This window comes from Plectropomus leopardus, chromosome 23 (assembly GCF_026936395.1).
Source record: "Plectropomus leopardus strain MGB_pleo_1.0 chromosome 23, ASM2693639v1, whole genome shotgun sequence".
Taxonomy (NCBI): domain Eukaryota; kingdom Metazoa; phylum Chordata; class Actinopteri; order Perciformes; family Serranidae; genus Plectropomus; species Plectropomus leopardus.
The window spans coordinates 2,992,759-3,014,982 of NC_142198.1; the positions used below are offsets into that span (position 1 = coordinate 2,992,759).

At 37.6% G+C, this 22,224-nt stretch overlaps 1 protein-coding gene across 3 annotated transcripts in view; it reads left to right on the forward strand.

Annotated features, from left to right (window-relative positions):
- The window catches only part of eml3 (EMAP like 3), an 80,105-nt gene that overhangs the window by 6,561 nt on the left and 51,320 nt on the right, over positions 1-22,224 (forward strand). The window contains exon 1 of one of the 3 annotated variants that reach the window (XM_042511983.2): positions 1,204-1,660. The exons of 1 other annotated variant lie outside the window; for it this stretch is intronic. In XM_042511983.2, coding sequence (XP_042367917.1) covers positions 1,636-1,660 — 25 coding nt within the window. In that variant the 5' untranslated portion in view covers positions 1,204-1,635. Of the gene's footprint in view, positions 1-1,203; positions 1,661-22,224 lie in introns of those variants that run through there. One more of the 3 variants, XM_042511984.2, reaches the window with a different exon arrangement.

Sequence of the window (22,224 nt, forward strand, 5' to 3'; positions counted from 1 at the left end):
TCTGTACAGTGAATATACTTTTTCTGCAGGGTATTTAAGCTATTTGTGGAGTATGCTCCTCTAAAATGAACTGTAGTAAAGGTATTTTAGCGCCTGTTAATTGTAGATATTTGTAGCATTAAGTTCTCTCATGCTGTGAAGATGCACATTTGGTTTCAGAAAAAAACTAACAAAAAACAAACAAAAAAAAAACCTAAATGTATTTAACACTTAAATACCTGAGAACATTGTCTTATTGTCTTGATTTCTTTCCAAAACGTGAGGGCGACAAGCAGCTTAACAAGAAATAATCCTAAAAATAGCAAAAAATTATTAAATTACAAGAGAAAAACTCAAAAACAAAACACAAAACCGAGGACCTCAAGGAAGTATATATAAATACTGTATAAATATATACTCCGTTAAAAAAAAAATAATAAGAAGTATAACACAGCTAGATCATTTCGTTATCACTTTTTCCCCCAAGTTAATGGGACATTTCTTTCCAAGTTGGTCATTATGATTTTCAGGTTTCACAGGTGTAAATGCTAGTGAAGAACACTGATGTCAATCCAGGTGATAAAGGGTTAAACCAGCATAACAAGTTAAAGCTGAATAAAGACTGAATAGGCCCACTAAATCTTTTCTTTTATCAGAATCAGAAATACTTTATTAAATATGGTTTAAATCTATTTTTAGAGATAATTTAAGAAAAAAACAAACAAGGGAAATATGTCCAGAAAATTACCTGTTTTAAAATTTTTTTAAAAATTGTCTTGATTATGCATTCAAAATTCTGTTACAGAAAAACAAAACATTTTCTTGTTTATTTTATTATTTGTTTGAAACATTTCTTTTTTCCATAATATTTTGGTTAATTTTTGTTGTTGTTGTAACTTTTACAAATTTCTCGCTACTTTTTGTTCCATTTTTATAGATTAGTTTCTTGTTGCCGGCCTCTCATGTTTTTGTAAGAAATTAAGCTAATTTTCACAGGTATCAAAGGGTTAAGAGAGCTGTGGTCGTGATAAATTTAATGCGCGTGCACTACGCGACCCTGCCGCGTGGTGGCGACAAATGCTCTCTGAACAGGTCCAGCTTTGATTTGACAGCAGCCTCTGAGGTTTTTGTCGCCTGAAAAGTTGTGCTGCCAGTTTCATAATGTATTCCTCTGGCAAGCTACATCTAAAATCTCTTCACTGAGTCACACACAGTGACTGGAGGCAGTAACTTCTACAGAGAGAAGCAACTTTGATGCAACTTTTCTGACATTCTCAAAGCATCTCTGCATGGTGCCTTCCTGCAAGTAGCATCAAGCTAGCTACAATATTGCTAATAACTTCCGGAGGACAAATGTTACTCTTTCAAATAGCGACGGGTGGGGTTTGTATTCCGGTATTTTATCTACTTTCATAAAGTCATTCGTATATTCTTGTTTAACATTCGCTCGGTACAGGAATTTATTATTCATATTTAAATAACAATAGCACTTAATTTACCAAAAAACTGCCCCGTTTCCGGTGTCGTCGTTGCTAAACCTGGCACTTGACTCAAGTCCCCAGAGTGTGACTTGTGACACTCCTCTCTCAGCATGGAAAACACACCTCAGTGCAGCCTTTACCTCTAGAGAAACTTCCACAATTTAAACTTCGGATTATGGATTCGTCTACAAACAGTCTGGGTGAGTTAAACAACGAAAAACGTCTTTTTTGTGTGTGTGTTTAGTGATTTTTACTGACAACAGCTTTATGGAAAGTTCACTTGAATGTGTTCGGATGTGCCGCTCACATGGTTATGGGGAGAGCACTTTGCCAAAATACCCCAAATGTGTCAATAAGTGTTCTGTTTTTCGTACATACGTCGGACAACATGGCTCACAGCGATTTACAAAAGTGTGCAAGTGTCAGGCTCGTTCGACTGCACATTTTTTCCTCAAAGCTGCTTTTAATTCTATTTTTTAAGTTGTACTGTTCTTTCCCACTGTGATTCCTTGTATATTTTGATGGAAGAAGTTAATGGGGGAAAATCAAGCGGGCTCCTATAAATGTTAGCATTTTAAGGTCGTTTAGTGTTGTTTCATTTACTTAAACTATACCGAATTAAAGAACGGCGCGTGAACATCTGGCTCCGTCTTATCCAGCTGTATATTAACAGTCAAGCAACGCCCTGTAAACTCTCCATTTCTCAAATACTGATATGTGTGCTCGTTTATCTTTGCAGCGGTGTTGCAAGTTGACAGCAGCCCTTGTAACAGTGTGTAGGTGTGTAGGAGCTGTTGGGAAACAGCTGCTATAGTTGACTTTTTCTGCAGCTAGCTAGTTTCGGTTTTAGCGCGTGATTGTTTAGCTCTGGATTCAAACAGCTGTCTTTATTTTGGCACGCGGGGTCAAGTCAAATTTGAGGCGTGACTGTAACTGTCTTTTCTGCTGTTTTTCATCCGTCTCGCGCAGTTTGTGTGTGTGTGAAGAGGGCTGCAGGGTTAGTAAACTAGATCAAACATTTGGTTTTGTTAAAATGAACGTTATATAAATGGAGTTTAGTTGAAAGGCGAATAAGGTCGTGGCTGGATGTTTGCAGCAGCTACATGAAAAGATCACCAGCTGAGGTGTCAGGATCACAGAAAACTTTGCTCTCTGGGTCAGGATACAAAAACACTTGGGTATATGTCATGCTTTGCACCATATGATCTGTCAAGGGACTGTACTTTATGTATCAGAGGAGGAGGGTGGCTTTGGTGCGACTTTTTTTTTGTTAAGGGACTGTTCGTGATTTATAGAGAGGAGTGCAAAGTGGGGAAGGCATGTCAAAAAATACGTTTTTAAGCAATGGGGAGGTAGTTGTTGTTGTTTTTTTTTTTTTTTTAATTTTTGGGTTAGGGGAGGGACATACAAATTTAAATGGTCATATTTTGCATTTATTTGAAATATCCACTGAACATCCAAATCTAGGTGGCAGGTTTAAAAGGGATGTTTAAATCATATATATATATATATATATATCACAGCCAGTATGTTGTTTTTTTTCAAATTTTGACTGTCCTTGAACACATCATGGGTGAAGAACGGCTTTTGTCTTAAAGTTTAAATGAAAAGTTAATTTTAGAAGTCTCATTTAAAAACTTGCCAAAAATAAACAATTTGTTCCAACAAGAGCCTGTAAAAGAAATAAGAAACTCAAGGATTGCGGTTTCAACTATTAACTTTCAAACATCAAAGGACACGTTTTTAAAATTGAATGATGTCTGCCGTTTTACTGATATTGCACTGTTGTGTACATTTTATCGCTGCTGTAATCTTGCTAGTTTGGCATTGCATTGGCTCCAATTCCTACATCTAATATATATATATAGAGAGAGATATAAATTAGTTATTTGTAGAGTATTTGAATTTAATGGTTTTTACAGGATCTGGTTGGTGCAAACAGTTTATTATGGGCAAAATTTTAAATTAGTAGAATTAAGCGATTTTTAGGAGGGAAGCTTACATTATGCATGATGTGCCCAAGGACTGTCAAAATTTTAAATTCAACAATAATTTCTGTCTGTACAATTTCTTGCCATGATATTAATGGTTTCATTTTGGTGAGTCTCAAATAAAACATGCCTTTTCCATACCTACCTCCAACAAGATTTGGGTTTTGGTGGGTTTTAATAATAAATTCAAAAATACAACCATTTCAACTTGTATGTTCCTCCCCTAAGCCAAAATAAACAACACAAAATCCTCCCCAGTGCTTTAAACATATTTGACATGCCTATCTGCTTTGCAACACCACCACCATAAAATAACAAACAGTCCATAACAGATTGTCCATGTTAATGCACAAGCAGCTGACTTAAATTGAATTAGAAAAAAAAACCCCAAAAAACATATCTTGCTCTCAAAGTCAAGCTGACTTTTTGCACACCAAGCAACAACCCTGAGTGTTTCAAAGGCTCTACCTGCTCTGCCCCCACAGTGCTGACTGTTTAACAGCAGCTATAACACTTTTGCACAATGCTGCTTTTGTTGCACATCTGTAGGCCCTGCTGTCCTTCCTTATGTGCTGATGTTGTGTTTACTTGTCTTGTAAATTGTGGGGCGGCAGGGCACAGGGGAACAGTAAATATCACATGGGGACGATCGCCAGCATCTGTGGGTAAGGCTGCTTTGGCTCCGTGCTGGAGGGAACTGAGCTGTAAAACACAGTGTGAGAGGCTGCCACTCTTTCTTACTGAACGTCTCTGTCTTTAATTATTTAGTTCTAATGCTTTGTATTGAAGGTGATTTAGTAACCTTGTGAATCTGTGATGTGGGTGTACTGATACTATGCAGCCCTGCTATACATGTGCTCCTTCCTGTGTCTCACTGTCAGATGACTGGCTTGCACCATATCATGGATCAGGTGATGTGAGTGTGATATGCAGGCTTTTTAAACCAAAAGCATTTATGTAGGGCAGCATAGGTTTATGCAGTATCACAACATGGTAAAAGTATGCAGAATTACAGAGTCTTACAGTGCAAAACTTGTGTTACTTGTTTTGTTTTGCACTGTAAGACTCGTACTTTTTATATTTTATATTTTATATTTTATATTTGTATCTTCTATTTTATCTGTTTTCTTTTTCTATATTTATGTTGCACCAACCCACCAGAACAAATTCCTCGTATTGTGTTAACTATACCTGGCAATAAATCTTTTTCTGATTCTGATTCTGATTCTGATACCCTTAAAAAAGAGATTGTTATTGTTAACTTACTTAAAATAATTACTTAATCAGTAAAACATGAATTAATTAAGTTTTTTTTTTTCAAATCAACTAATCAAGTTCAATTGACACAACTGCTTGGAAATCAAGCTGAGAAACTACTGAGATTGATGTTTATGTTTAATAATATATATATATATTTTGTTAACTGTTAGTTTTCAGTTACAACCTATATTCCAAAAAAGTTTGTACGTTGTGTAGGGATAACTAGGGATGATAACAATTAATTGATGATTGATTATTCGGTTGGAAAGAATTTAATTGAACATGTAAAATTCTATTGATTAATCGATGGGCTACGAAATGCTGTCAAAATACATGCAATATGTTGCTGTGAGCTTTGATTGAGGAAAAAAAACGAATTTGGTATTGTTTGAAATAAGCAAAGTTCTTTGGTTTCTTCCAACAACTAATTAAAATAAATAATTTTACTGATTAATTGACGAAGGAAAGTGCTTACAATTTGCAACCTTATGTAAAAAGTAAGTAAAAATGAAAAACAAAAAATTGCAAATCCTTTTGGACCTATAATCAAATGAATACAGTCCAAAGACAGGATACTTCATGTTAAAAATTAAAAAATTTTTTTTAAATTTTATTTAATTTTATTTTTTAATTAATGGAATATACACTTATCCTGAATTTGATGCCTGCAATACGTTCCGCTGGGACAGGAGAATGTTTACCACAGTATCACATTTCTTTTGACAACACTCAGTAAGTGTTTGGGACCTGAGGACACTCACTGTTGAAATTTTTAAAGAGAAATTCTTTTCCATTCTTGCTTGATATACAACTAAAGTTGCTCAACTGTCCGGGGTCTCACTTATTGTATTTTGTGCTTCACAATATGTCAAACATGTTCAGTGGCAGACAGGTCTGGACCGCAAGCAGGTCAGTCTAGTAGCTGCACTCTTTTACTATGAAGCCATGCTGTTGTACATAATATGTCTCATTGTCTCGCTGGAGAAAGCTTGGACGTTCTTGTAAAAAGACATCGTCTGGATGGCAGCATATGTTGCTCCAAAACCTCCATCTATGTGTGCCTTTCAGGGGCACTAACAGCCCCCCATACCATCACAGATGCTTTGAACTGGTAACTATCTGGATGGTCAGTTTCCTCTTTAGCCCGGAGGTCAAGATGTCCATGATTTCCAAAAACCATTTGAAACATGGACTCGTCAGACCTCAGCATACCTTCCACTTTGTGTCAGTCCATCTCAGATGAGCTCGGGTTCAGAGAAATCTGAAGTGTTTCTGGATGTTGCTGATATCTGGCATTCACTTTGCATGGTAGAGTCTGATCAAGTCTTTGTAGATGCAGTGATGAACTGTGTTTACTGACAATGGTTTTCCAAAGTGTTACCGCGCACATATAGTCATATCTTTTGATCAGTCATGCTAATTTTTAATGCAGTGCAGCATGAGGGGTCAAAGGTCACATTCACTGTTGGTGTTCAGCCTTGACCCTTACATACAGAGATTCCTCCAGATTCTCTGAGTCTTTTGATGACATTATGAACAGTAGATGCTAAATTCCTTGCAATTGTGTGTTTGGAAAAGTTATTTTCAAACTGTTAAACCGTTTTTCATGCAGTGACCCTCTTTGCTTGTGAAGAACTGAGCTTTTGGAGCATGCCCTTTTATACCCAGCAATGATTATTTAATGTTACCAAATCACCTGTTGAGCAGTGAAATGTTTCAAACATTTTTTAAGATTCCACTACGTTTCCAGTCTGTTGTTGCCACTGTCTCTGCATTTTTGAAATGCATTGCAGGCATCGAATTTGGAAAGTCTATTAGTTTGAACATAAAATGTCTTGCCTTTGTTCTGTACTCCACTGAATATAGTTTGGAAAAATGAATTGCAGTCATTGCATTCTGTTTTTCTAACAGTGTCACAGCTTTTGTGGAACTGGGGTTGTGCGATCAGCCTGGAATCATGAATTTGGACTGCATTGTTTTGTAAAAAGAGCATACCGTGTACTATAAGCTGGTAAACTACAACCACAAAATATGTGCCGTGCAAATAATTTTCAACATGCATGTTTATACTTTGTGTCAAACAAATATTAGCTGATAGTTTTGATGTCTTAGTCATGATTGTCCCCAAGTGGAGATTCCTTCTACCAGCACTGTACATTATCAGACAACAGCACACTTGTTCTATTGAACTAGCAATGCATGCCATTATCTTTGTGAGTTTGGTCTTATTAGTAAGTGATAACATGTTTAAGAAGCAAGTGGAGCAGCACAGTTGGAGCAACAATAGAAGGAGATGGGGACAACATAGTCCTTTAAGTTTGCCGATGGCTCAAAGTCTTTGATATACTTGTATACTGGTACTAGTAGAGCTGTGTTCATGGCTCTGCAGCAGGAAAGTATGCCTTTCTGTTGTGCGTGTGTGTGAGTTTTTTGTTTGTTTATTTTGGTGTGTCACGTTATGAGCAGGATGTAAAACAGGTTTGTAAGCAGTAGAAAGCAGCATGGATACCAGTGAAACTTTTACAGCAGTTACTTCTTTTTATACATCTCTTCCTTGTTAAGTCTCTGTAAACTCGTGCAGACTAATTTGGATTGATGTGTGAGTGATACTTGGATGGCGATGGACGGTATTTAGTTGTGGCGCATCATTGCATCTTGCCTGTTTCCCCCTCTTTCTCTCGCTTTCTCTCTTGATTCAGTCTATTAAAACTCCCGACAATGTGACATTTAAGCATAAGACAATACAGTTTCATTGAAAAATTTAATAAATAAACATTAATTTGGCGAGGATCTGACCTGATTCAAGCCCGAGGGAATAGTGAGAAATTACAGCCCAATCGGGTTTGGACAGAAAATCAAAGCTCTACAAACAAGCCCGCTTCATGCTAATGTCATGCTTTTTTTGCATTTGATTCCTTATCAAGACATTCTGGTAAGAATTGCTTTGCCTTGTAAATGCAAAATAATGGAATTGGAAACGTGATTAAAAATATGCGGTTAATTGCGATAACAAAAATGAATAATTTGACAGCCGCCCTAGTATAAATGTAACGTATTCATGGTTTGCAGAAACACAAAATAGCAACCTTTTCTTTTGGCAGCTAGACTTATACACAGGCAGATATATAGATATATTTGAAGTAGGGCTCAACAATAAGAAATGCTGTATTTCCACCTCGGCGAGTAAATCTAGCAACTCACCTGCCAGATCGGGCAGGAGGTTAAAAAAAGAATTAAACAGCATTTTCCAGAGCCGATGATGGAAATAAAGAGTAAGCCATCTGGCTTCCCTCTCATTTCTGATGACAGTTGCACATGTTAAATGACCTCAGCCTCTGTTGTTATTTGATAATGGCTAATAAATAAAACAATATTTGTATAAAACTTGATTTAAAGTAGATTTCTGATCTACTTGCCTTGCTGCACCTTTGAACCCTGCTTTTATAAACCAACTTTGGTGCTTTCTGTAGAGTCCATGGTGGCCTGTACTGGACAAAAATGTGTTAGAGCATGAGGGGATAGCAGGTGGCGCAGAAGGCAAAGTTCATATAAATCAACAGTGACCTTGAGCAGGTGAAACATTACAATGGGCAAACAAACCACACCTGTCAGCCTGCACGCGTTTAATGTATGGAAATGTAAACTGCAGTTTATTAGCTTACTTCTGAACAGTAGAACAAGAGTGGAAGACAGCAGTGAAGAAGTGAACACTCAGGGGTTTAGGAAATGTCAGCAGTGTCTGCCAGTCTCACCATGTCCAGTGTGTCTTTTCTTCAGCAGTTAAACATGTGTTTGTCCTTGGAAATACTGTCAATGAGGTTTACCTTTTTGAAGGTGATGCTCTTTTTCACCTGTACACCCACATACATACACTGTTGTTTTATTTAAATTCTAGTAATTATTTAAGTAGTTCCTTGTATTTATCACAAACAAACAGGATGTTGAAATGCATCACTTCCTGTGAGTCAAAAATATTTTTCCCAGAAAACAACAACAAGTACCAGACAACTGAAACTGTGTTCAAGGTGCATACTGGTATTTATGCACATGCTGTACTAATTCTTACTGTATGCAAAGGGCTGGCTGATATGGAGAAAATAAAATATCCCAATATTTTTTACTAAATAACCCAATATCAGTATTGTTACAGTATTGCCAGATTGACTATTTATGCTCTCATAAAATATTTACATATTTAGAGTTTTGATTAATAAGTATAAGTAATATGGATATAATGATTAAGTTGGTAAAGGCAAATAATAGAACAACAGCCTGGAAAGTTCCTAAAATTACATAATTTGTAACACAGCCTTTAAAGCCAGGAAAAAGACAATATTTATGATACTGCCATATCCAAAATGAGATTCTAAGTCTCATATCATATCAGTGTACAATTTTGATGGAGAAGTACATTCATATTAACATTAAACACCCAGATGAAGTATTTTTTATTCTATGTACATATTAGTCAACTTATTAATTGCATACAACAGGTAAAATTACATGAGTAATGTCCAAGTTCTGTAATGCATAGTTTACAATATGTTCTTTATAAAGTACTTATTGACTATAGTGTTTATTTCACTGTATGGTTTGTAATGTCTGTGCCAGACGTCAATCAATCTGCACCTCTGGAATATGACTTACAATTAATCTGCATTGAGAGCAGGCAAAATGTTTTTCTGAAGATTTGATCCTTTTTTAAAAATAATTATTTTAGTTTTATTTGCAGATTATTTTTTTTTTGTCACCCTAAGTGACTTGTGTCCTTTGTGCATTGAATTATGGGACAATATTGTCCATTAATTAGGTACAATATGTTATTTGCTTTGTTGGATTGTTATGGAGATGTCTTTGTGTTCCTTGATCCCAGCTATTAACCCTTTGAAACCTGAGGACCTGGCTTGATTGCTTTCAAAAGCATGGAGATAAGGCAACAAGCAACCTCATAAGAAATAATCCAACAATAAACAGAAATAAATAGATAAATAAATAGTTAGGCCCACAAGAATTTAAGAAACATACTTGACCCCCTGCCCCCCACCCCCCACCCCAAAATGAACAAAATAGGAAATAACCTAATTACCTGAAAAAGTTAAAATTAATTAAAAATGAATATAAATAATAAGAAAAAGTGTGTGTGTGTAAATATATGTAAATCAATCAAAGTGTGCATATATATATAATTATTGTATTATTATATTTTATTATTGATATTAGTTTTCTTAATATGTTTCCTTTAAAAAAAAAAAGAGAGAGAGAAAACATTTCTAAATAAATTTATCTCGCTTAATCTCTCCCCCTTGCTTTCTGAGCTAATTTTTGGGTAATTTTTCTTGCCACATTTTTTCTTGCAATAAATCAAACCAACTTGCTCACGTTTGAAAGGTTTAAATACCTGTGAATGGTGTCTGAATGCAGCACAAGAAAGCTGATGCCAATCCAGGTCTGAAAGGGTTAACTAGATGTGTATAATGACATCAGAACTGACAGCGGCAATAACTAAAACTGAGAAAATAAGAAGTCGTATCAAGCAGAATTCTCCTTTTAATATTGTGGTTTTTATTAATGTGAATAACAAAAATATTTGGGACACAGTGCAAGTTGTGCAGAGATCAGCAGGAAGTTGCATCAGCAGATGGCAGCTATTTCAGTGTTTTTCCCTGAATGTTGTAATAGTGCTTCTTTTCAGAAGAGCAGGCATGCTGTTTTTCTGGAGTCTGGAGGTAGACACTCACTGTCTCGGTCTGTTTGGGCTGTGGATGGAAGCTTCAAAGTACTGACCAAAATGTGTTAGTTGCAACGGCTGTGAAAAACTAACATTGAAGGAAAGCTGGCATCATTTGTCTGCTCAGATTTATAGCTCTCTTTAGTTATTTTCTGATTGGTTCAGTTGGTAGTGTCAGGCACTTTTACTGAAAATTAAAATGCTCTTCGACTTATTTAGCTGAATAACAAAGGGCCTTTGTAGAAAAAAACATTTCTCAAGGGAAAGAAATGTATCAGTACTGAAACTAGAGTATAGTATCAACAAACACTTTCAAATGATACCCAGCCGCAGTCTTTTTGTATGAAGTTCCAGTCGAGCTGCCACCGGTCGTATAAATCAGAAAGAACAAAAACAGCTCATCGTGGGCTTAAGCTCAGTCCCCAAAGATAAATGCTTTCTGGTTATTAAATCAGTAACTTAAACCTCATCGCTCTGCACTCAGTGAGATCATCGCGCTGCAGAGATTTATGTCCCATCTGCACTCACCAGACTAGCTTTCTGTTTTGTTATCTGTATGCAGAGCAAGCACGGTCTTGCATAATGTTTGTGTCTGCTTCAGCCAGATATGACAGTCAAATCTGCGACAGTGTGCTGTCCTGCTGCCAGCACTGTGAGCTCGCACATGTACCATCTCCTCTGGCTTTTTTGACGGTTATTTTTAGGTGCTTTTATCCTCTACGACAGTGGCGCATTTAGCAGACATACTTTTTAGGCTGACTTTGAATCTCTGTCTGCTGAAGAATTTAAATTAAGAAGCTTGACTGCTGCAAATCTTTTACTTAAAGGAACTGTTCCCATTCACCACAGCTGGATTAGCCTGTTTGGAGGGCCCCGGGGCAAAATATTTTTGTTGGGCCCCTTCACCCTCCCACTTATTTTATTTGATTTAATTAAACACGACTTTATAAAGGAAAAGGAATAGTGTGAAAAAAGCCTGTAAGATTTTGACATGGTGTTGGTGGGAAGCTCAAACAAGTGTTGCAATCAAGCTAGGGCTGTAGTTCATTTGCAGTTGGGGCGGCAATACTTTATAAGCATGGTGACCACCCATTGGTAGGGCTGGGCGATATGGGCTGAAAATTATATTGCCATATTTTTAGACTATATTTCGATACACAGGATATCTATTTTGGAACTAAACAGTTTTATCATAAGGTAGAACTTATTCCCTCGCAAACTATCTTTGATGATTGCAGACATTGAGCAGTTACAGAGCAACATTATCGTCACTTTAGAGTTATGTTTGTGACCATCTGATGGATGTAGGTCCAACATTGACTGGAGTTATGCCTCCACGCTGATGGCTGGAGGCATTATGTTTTTGGGTTGTCATCCTCATTCTGGTAACCGCGATATCTCAAGAACACCTTGGAAAAATGTATTCAAAATTGACACAAAGGTCCACTTGGACTCAAGGATGAACTGCTCAGATTTTGGTGGTCATAGGTCAGGAAGTTGCATCAGCAGGTCATAGGTCAAGGTCATTTTTCATCTTTTCTTCCTCATTCGTGTGCATTTGATGTCTAAAGAACACTATTAGGGGGATTTTTTAAGATTTGGCACAAACGTTTTCTTGGATATAGGATAAACTGATTCAGTTTTGGTGGTCAAAGGTCAGGGTAAGTGTGACCTTGCATCCGTCTAATTCTCACAAACACAATCTCTGTGTTTGAAAATAATGTCTATCATGGAAATAGTGCAATATATAGTGTGTTCGCCATTTTGTAGTTGTGTTAATTTCATCCACTATATAGTACACTATAAAATACCCACAATGCACAGCAAATTTGAGTGTACAGTCGATGTACCTTACATTTCACTCCTGTATACCACAATGCAGTGGGGTCGTGTATTTCTGGAGGAAGACAGTTGCCGCATAGTGTCCAAAATCATGTTGAGTTGTTCCCTAGATAATTCACAATTTAATACACACTACATAGAGAGTACACTTGGACTCAAGAATAGAATTTGGTAGTTGAAGGTGAAAGGTCATGGTCACTGTGACCTCACAAAACATGTTTTTGGCTATAACTCAAGAATTCATTCACAAATAATGAAAACATTTCCCACAGTTTTACAGGATATAATGATGACGTGATAATATTATTATCAAAAGGTATATTCGAAAGCATCCATGTTTCCACAGACACGGATGTAAACCTAAAGTGCAACTTTAGTGGTGTGTGGAGGCACACAACCGCAAGGCAGTAATGTTAGTTTTAGTTCTTTTTTTAGTCTCCACCAACTCTTAGCTGCAATAATGCTCCACTCTGTTCACCAGCTAACTGTGTCTGACTGTGTCTGACTGCTGTAACCTGCTGAGCAGGTAGTGTACAGTGGCTTTAGCAGAGCATTATCTCTAAAAATGACTTCCTGTTGCTGCTGGAAACACATCTGATGAGAGCTGTGTTGTTGGCTGGAAAACCAAAACAATGAACAGGATGAAAAGCTCTGTAGAGCTGCACAGTTGTTGTAGAGAGTAATTTGGTGCATCATGAATGCAAAAATTTAATTAGTGCAGCTTAAGGTGAAAGACTTGCAGTGGAGGTGTGTGCTGTCCTGCATACGCCTCATTTGATGTTAAGTGTTTATTGATGCTTAACACGGTGAATCAAATGCGTCACCACTCAGCCGTGCATATGGTGCAGTTCCAGTGCAGCGGGGGGAAGAGAAAGTGTTTCTCAGATATGATGCGCTCTGTTTCACTTCTCAGATGGGACCTCAGACACTTGTGCAGGGGCGTACAGGATGTTGAGCGGTGGCAAGGCGTCAAAATCAAAGAAGAGAGCACAACGTGCGCTTTGGGACAAACGGCGTCTGTAGGTGGTTGAGGTCATTATGTAGTGAGAGGTAGAGAGAAAGAGTGGGTGGACACTGTGAGAATATGTTACATTTTACTGTCACACAGCTGCTACAAGAGACGCTTTGCTTTGTGAGGACTGATACTGATATTTTTGTGAACACAGTCCATGCAAATAAAGAAAGTATCATTCATTTTTGTAAAATTAATATTTAAAACCTTGAAACCAGGATGAAGAACAGTTTTCTTGTGCTGCCTTCGGACACCTTTCACAAACTATTGAAACCTTTGAAACCTTCGATTTCTTTCAAAAACAAGGGAAAAGACAATCAGCAACTTGTTATGAAATGTCCTGCAAATGGCAAAAATAGTAAAAGGTGACAAAAAAAGGCCTAAAAAATGATCTTAGACCATTAGAATCATTAAAAAAAAAACCAAATAACTAATTTAGATAAATAATTAATTCTACATTTAAAATTGAAATAATTATAAATTAGTAATTAAAATTCATATTTATTGTTATTTTTGTTTAATTTTAGCACTTTTTCCAAGTAATTTCTTTTAGTTATTTGTTGCTAACTTCAGGTCATTTTCTTGTAACATTTTAGCAATATCTTGATAATATTTTGGTCATTTCTTGTTAAGTTGCTCATTGCTTTCTTTCCATGTTTTTAAAAGAAATCATGCCAATATGCTTAGGTTTCAAAGGGTTAAAGGAAACATTGGAGGGGAGGCAGTAACCCAAATCACAAACAGATTGAGTGTAGATAAAGAGTAAATCTGGAGCTCCTGCAAGGCTAATTATATCTGCTGCTTCCACTCTACTTCTGGCTTTGATCAGGCTGGATGAAATGGGAAGTTTTTGTAAACTCGTACATCAACCAGTTGGACGAGAAAGACTGTAGCTGTGCAAAGAGACTGAACAAAGAATTCCCATCAGTCCAAGAGTGTGTGGCTGCGCAGCTGTCAGGGAGCCAACCTCCCACAAGACCTGGAATGACCCCGAGCCTTTCAGAGAAGTGAAAATCAAATAGAGGATTTGTATTCCCAGCGTTGAAATCAAATTCTTTTACTTTTTTTCAGGATCATCGGATACTTTTGGCTTTTCAACCGAGTACCAGCAAACTCTCTGAGGCCTCATATTCACTTGTAGGAGGTGTGATTCACCAGCAAAATATGTTTTTGGTAAATTGATCTGATTCATTTTCCGCGTATACGAACCCACAAATTAATAATTTGTCACAAAGTTACTGGAATTCAATTTGACCGGGAGGTCGGTGTTAAAAAAGTTCATGTGAATGTAGAAAACTGGATTGTAGGTCAATGATAAAAGCACAAAAAACTTGCTAACATCTGGCTTTTTATTTCATGAGAAAGGTTACAATTGGAACATTTACTCACAGGTCAAATGATGATAGTTCAGGGTATTTATCATCTCTTTGAGGTCGTAAAGTAAGAACAACATGGAAGCTACAAAGAAGATTATTTATATTTTATATAAATTTAAAAAATATATTTTATAGATGATATACTCTTATCTTTTTATATATTTAAAATTGTAATCAACAAGGTCACTCTACATGGACAGCAGTTAACATTAATAGCATATTACACTTTATATTTGTTTAAATATTATAATTCTCGCCTGGCATGTTTTATAGTTAAAGGTTGGCCTGCTTGCCACATCTAATACTAAAATGTGAAACTACTAAAAATAAATGATAGCTACTATGAACAAAATAACTAAATATATAATGTTTTACCATCAATTATTGACACTGTTTCCATGCTTTCCATTATTTCACGTCACACAAACGTCAGAACCCAACTTGGGTATCATTGATATGGGTATCATTGGGTATCATTGGGTATCATTGATACCCAAGTTACCCCCAAAAAAGACTTGTTTTTTTAATATACTTTTCCACATTTGTGTTATTTTGTGAATTTGGAAAACTCAACAAACTTGTGGCTCACAGCAGTATGTAGGTTTAGTTGAAATCATAGACAGTATATAAAGATGGATGACATGAAAGTTTCCCCGAAGTGAGGTTATTCAATCTGGATTGCCCCCTGGTGTCTGACTGCAGTACAGGCCATAAAGCCTGCCCCTTTATGTTAGTGAATGGTCATAGGCTGAACTATAAAGTGCACACCAAATACAGTTTTCCCAAAGATAGTTTCTGTCACTGAAGGTAATTCTCATCACCGTGATGTTTGTTCAAGGGTTTGTTGACATGATAAGTTTGGTTTTAATGAGTTATTAAATTATACAAAAGGCGGCTTTTCCGCCATGATTGACAGCAGTGACAGCCAATCTGTGTGCTCACATTTGATGGAGCTGCTCGCTATTGGTCGGACGGGTGTTTGGGCGGGAACTCCCCCACCACGGATATCGTTACTGCGCAGCTGCAGGCTCCCAATGACATCACCCTTGCAAGATGGCAACGCTTGTATCCCGGAAATTTTAACCTCACTTCAGCATAGCGGGGGTAAGTGGGGGCACGTCGTCCATCTTTATTTACAGTCTATGGTTGAAATAATATCGTGCAGCAACCTATGTCAGGTCACATGACCTAAATTTTTAGGACGGCTTTGGAAAACAGCATTATGATGTTAAAACATATGTAACTTACCAAACATACCAAAGAGTTATTTTTTGGACTTGAATACATAAGGATACTTCTTAAAAGCTTTAGATGAACTTGAATCAATAAATAAATGATTAAGCTGGCCTTTAATAAACCTACACTTTAACAGTTTTGTAGATTACTCAAAAATAAGGTATTTGTTAATAGGTTATTTGGGATCAAGAACAGAACATAGCATTTTTTGTTTTTGTGATGACAAAATAGTGACACAGTTTGTGAACTTTAAATTTGACAATTTTAACAGCCAAACATGAAGCGTTTATGAGCCAAGCAGATGAAAAAAGACTCTCTTGTCTACAATGTTTGATTTGCATGCACGCATCATTTCCTGTCAGTTCTTTTGCATGCTGGTACTTTTTGGGCAGGAATGTTGGACGTCGCCGCCTTCAGTGGAAACTAGCACATAGAGCAGCATTTAGAGGACTCAAAAGCTTTGAATTGCCAACCAAAGAGTCTGGTGTAAAGTGCATTTCTCACAGTAATTTTGACGCAGCAGTAGTCCTTCAATGAAGTCTGAATATTAAGCAGAATTCCAGTGCAGTTGCTGTGAATTGAAAGTGGATCAAATTCCTGCTTCCCCTGAGCTGTTGCCAAACAGCTATGAGTCACCCGCAGTCTTGGCTTGTAACTGAAAAAATGAAAACAAGAAAACCAGAAGCTCAGAGTAGAGCGGGAAAGCAGTCATGCGTGCATATGTGTGTGTGTGTGTGTGTGTGTGTTTGTGAGTGTAGATGCTGGGTTCTGTAAGTGTGTAATTAATTTTGTTATCAGTGAATTTTGTTGATATGATTTAAATTGAATAATTAATTTGATTTGAATTGTATAATTTGAGTTGTTTATGGGAAGACCTTCATTCTTCTTAACCTGCTTCCTCTTTATAGACAGCACAGGTCGATCACGAAAATTTTGGAGGCCAGCGAGGTAACTAGTGGGCTTGACTGTTTTCCGTACTTCATCAAATTTTTTTTTAACCCTTTATAACCTGAGCAAATTGGTTTGATTTCTTGCAAAAACACGAGAAGGCAATGAGCAACTTAACATTACGTTGTCCAGAAAGTAGCAAGAAAATATTGAAATATTACATGACAAATTACCTGAAAAAAAGCAAAAAAACAAAACCAAGAAAAACCCTACAACAACAAAATGACCCCCAATAGTGCTGAAAATAAAAAATAAATAAATAAAATAATAGATTTTTTAAAATTTTAATTATATCATTAAAAAAACGATGGTGATTTCAGTTTAAGGGACATTTTCTTTTATTTTTTTTTTATTTCCCCCCCTTTTTAAACACTAATTTGAGAGTTTTTTGTCTATTTTTGTAATTTGTGGGACTTTTTATTTATTATTATTATTATTATTATTATTATTATTATTACTATTATTTATTTATTTATTTATTTGCCAAGTTACTAATGGCCTTTTCCCCATGTTTTCAAAAGAAACTGAATCATTTTTCTCAGGTTTCAAAATGTTGAACAGCTTGTAAAAGACGTGAATGCAGCAAAAGAAAACTGATGTCCAGCTTTCAAAGGGTTAATCAGCTCTGTCAGCATTAGGGTGCTTGCAGACTTATAGCAGCACGTGTAACACAGTCTGAAAGTCAGTGTGTAAGGAGGATGGTGTGTATGGAGGATGGTAACCAGAGAGTCATATTTATAGTCTGCTGTATATTAAAAGGACTGTCACTCACTGGGAGTGTCCTAACATGCACTTTGAAAAGACGAGACATCCCAGATAGTGGCGAGACACTCAAGCATTGGAGTGTTGTCCCTTCAGAAACCTTTATTATGCTATTATATTTAACCTTCACATAAGTGCTACCACTAGCAGTAAAACCAGATAATAAAACACTCCATTCATCTAGTCCATGTATAAAACCAGCCTGCTTAGTATAAGAGGGTTTTTTTACAGCAGGGGTGGGTGTGGTGCTGCCAAACTGCCAGTCATGGCTTCACCATAAATACACTGGAAAAGTGTGTTTTTCCTAAGATAGACTGCACAGAAAAAGAACACTGGAGCATTTCTGATATGCGTGTGTTGGCTACAATATCAACATGCTTTAGAGTATTCTTGAAGGTCCACATTTATCTGCAGTGTGGTATTTATATGTGTACGCAGCAGTTGCAGATGGACCCAAGCTGGTTTGGTTAAAAGCTTTTTTCCCAGAGGGCAAATTCAGTAATAAACAGCCTTTGGAGGGAAACTCCAGCTTCCTGTTTGGTGTATCTTCCTGTAGAGAATTGAGCAGACTTTGTGGTGTCGCGTCCAGATATTTCCTGGGCGTCTTGATAGGGCTGCCATATAGGGAGAAATGACATCACACTAGTGTCACAGATCTTAGCTTCTCCACATGCCAATCTGCGGTGTTATTATGGCTTTCTACATCTGTCATCACAAGAAAAAAACAATAAGAGAGAGACCCTGGCAATGACCACATTTCACTCTAAGGGGTCTTATAGTTCAGAGTTACTCTTGATCCAAAGCAGTGTTGACAGAAATGCGTATTAATCTCAATTTATTTATTTTTGTTAAATAGAGTGTCATTTTAGTCTACTGTATAATGCATTTAAAATTTAAATTTTGATTGTCTATTAATCGTTTTTAGGCCATGGCTGCTGTGGACATGGTTACCGGAGTTACAGTAATTGGTTAATTTTTATGCCTCCGCACCGGCTAGAGCTTTGGCTGACAGCATTGGGGTTTTAGATTCTACTTCCGTTCATCAGTCATGTCTCAACAACACCTTGAGGGAATTTCTTCAAATTTGGCACAAATGTCCCCTTGTGTATGCATGTGCGGCAAAGACTTTAAGCTTTTCATTCTAATATAAACTCAATAGAAACCCACAAAATGTTAAAAGTAATATGTTCACGCCTATTTTCTTTATTAAGCAGAGAAATACAATTGTACACCTTCTGAATTCAACTTGCTCTCGTTGCCTCATTAACGCATCCTTAAAAACAATCCATTCAAACTCGACAGAAATGAAATAAAACTCACCAAGACTGTCTTATTCTTGCTAGTAATGTAGTTAGTAAGTTCACTGTTCCAAAAAATCACTGTCTCCAGTTTGGTCCAAATAAATCCTTAATTCACCAATTTAGATGTGTCGTTTCAGGCTGCCGACCGTTTACAGTCAGAGAGACCAGTAGAGACCGGAGACTGAGCTCTGGTTGTGCGTGCTGTGCACTACAATGAAAGAGAAGCGCCTGTATTTATGACAGTATTGAAAAGCAAACTTTTGGGATTTCTAAATAACCCGTTATAGAAGAAGGTAGAAGGTAGATTTATTTGTCATTTTTTAAACAACGTTTTAAACAAAAAATTTCAAATTTCATTTGTCCTTGATCCTGCTTCATTTTTGGAGTTGAAGGATCAGTTGATTAAAATAAGCAGCTACATTGAAAATTCCATCTGTTTTTTTGGGCATGTTCAATTCCTGCAGTGCATTTTTTTAAGCAGAGTCTTGTGTCCTTATGGCACCCAACAAGGTCCGTCTATTCAGTGCAACAGCTTGATGTTAGTGGTTAACCATGTCTCTGTGAAGATTTGCGCAGAGCAGTCTCTGATTTCAGGTTGCTGAATGAGCCTTAATAACATCTCATCCTCTTTATTGTCCTGTGACTGGACATTAGCCAGAAGAAGGTTTGGTAGAGGAACAGTTCTCAGTCCAACTTGGGTCAGCCTCGCCCTGATGCCGGCCCTCCTCTGTCTCTTAGTCTGGCACTTTCGGTTTCGTTTCTCCCCTCTAGTCTGAGTGGCCGCTTCGTGTATGCCATTGGTGGGGATCCTCTTGTGGTCCGCTGCATTCAGTCCAAACCCCAAACAACTTTCCCCAATGTTGATAGGTGCTTCTCTATCGTAGAAAAGTCATGCTTCAGCAGAAGGTGCCATGAAGTCAAGATATAGCAAAATATAGGAAAAAAGTAGCAAAGATTTGAGGAGCTACAGGCTGCTGCATCTACATGCACTGAAGTATGTATTGAAGCAATACCTTGATATCTTGATACTGCCCAAGCCTAGTTTTATATTTGACAAAATAAACGGGATGTCTGCATAGCCGCGACATGTAAATTAGTTACATTGTTGGGGAGGTGCATCACTGGTAGAGGCAGAGCTGCTATTGCCCACTATCGTGGTGTGCAATAGTTTCAGAATCAATGAATAGCAGTCATAAACATAACAGCTGGCCTGGCATGCTTCGGTCCACCCAACAGTCTCAAATGTAGGTCCACATACTGGTGTTCTGCGGTGCTTTGAATCACATCTCACAGTCTCTTTAAGTAAAGGGAGATGGCTTAGTTGTCATAAAATCAGCAACTACACTGTATATTCACATATGTACTGTACATATTCTACAGTTATATCCTCCTGTAGTTCCGGCCTGCATTATTTGTGCGATGGTTCATGTGTACACCCCATGCAGCTGTTAATTGTCCTCTTGGCCAGTTTCCAGCAAACAGTGCTTTGTTTTATTAGGCTGGGTGTGTGTGGCAGATAGAGGCTAAATGGTCTTCAGCGTGGTGCCGCTGCTGTTTCTTGCAAAATTTCAACAGTCCATAACAGTGGAGCCAGCTGGTGACAGTTAAGCCTCAAAGCTTGATCTGTGTCCAGGCTACAGAAATGATTTGACATGCATGTGTGTATAATGAAGCTGCAACTCATGAGAACTTCACAGCGCAGGGGAAGATGGTTGGACTGATATATGATCTGTTTTTAGGACGCTTGGATTGGCTTCTATCCTTCAGGCTCCGGCCAAAATTTTGGGAAATACATTTGTTCGTTTTGTTTCCAAGAGTGAGATGAAAAGACTGATATCAATCTCATGTGTTTCACAAACCAGAAAGTTTCGGATATTTTGGAATTAAGAATTTTGCCCTACCCACAATAGGAGGTTGAAAGAACTGCGCAAAAAGAGAGAAGACCGACTAGGCCAGCTCTGGCCCCACTGACAAGCTCTCTATTGTAAAATAAAAACAGAATCAACACACTTCAAATCTTACTGACGACAATCTTCACCACAACAACAACTGCAATCCTTAATGGCTACAACCCTGCATGAGCCAAATCCAAAGTGAAAACATGGTTTCTGCTGACAATAAAACTTTAAGGGTAATGTGCCCATCCATCACTGCCTGCCTTTTGGAGTTGAATGAGGTTCATCTGGGTTTCAAAAGGGAAACTTGTTTATTTGCTAATGATGTTGGCTCTTTGATGCTCCTCACTGAGTGATGAAGGCTCCTTGTTTTTCCCCTTCAGAAGGAGGAGGCCCACAGTGGGAATGAGCCTTTAGCATGTGTTTCTGCTTTCCTCAGCCTTTTCCATCCACGTTTCAGCTCCAGCCTCGCAAAAAGAGGCTTGGAATGTTTTAATTGTTTATCATCAGGTAGTGTTTAGAGAGGAGGGTTTAGGATGGCTATTAAAGCTCCAGCCACTTTCTGTTAAAGTCTGCACAGGCTGCAGGAAGACCCAGTGTGGAGACCTGGGGCCTTCCACAGGATCCTCTGTTATCAAGTATGTTTGTAATCTCACACATATTTCTAAAAATATACCAGATTGCACGAAGGCTGGGCGATAAATCATTTTATTGATTAATACAAAATTGTGGTTTGGGATGATTTTTAAAAGAAAAATCTAGATTTTCTCCTTTACTTCCTCCTTCTGTTTGTGCTTCTGTAGCTCATAGTGGGCTGTGTCCTCCCTCTGCGTTTATGTCCTAGTATACACACGACACCGTGACAGCAAGCGTTAATAACAATGAAGAGTACGTCCCCAAAAAAAGCCACAGTCTCGTCAGTTGTTTGGAACTGCTTCGGTTTTGGGGCATCACATCTGGAACAAACCGCAGTCCGCTGCAAAGTTTGTTTAAAGGCTGTTGCAACTAAAGGCAGCAGCACGACTGATTTATTTCAACATGTCAAAAGGAGGCATGCAGCCGAGTGAAAGTGAGAGAAATGTGTCTTACTCCGAGATGCACAAGACCGCATCAGCTCACAAACAGACGGTAAAAAACAGCCAGAAAAGGAATCATTTTCCACTAATGTTGTGTTGTATGACAGGAAAGAGACCCGCTGCATAGCTGTTACTGATGCAGTCACTCTGCATATAGCTAAAGTTACAGTGCCCATATATACAGTGGAAAAGCCTGCAGGTTTATCCACATGCTTAAAACTACCAAGCCTGCCTTGTGTGTACAACTGACTGTGAAAAGATTGCTCGAGAACTGAGGGGATGTCATTTGACTCCAAAACAGACCTACGCTCCAGTAATCTGAACACAGCTAATAACA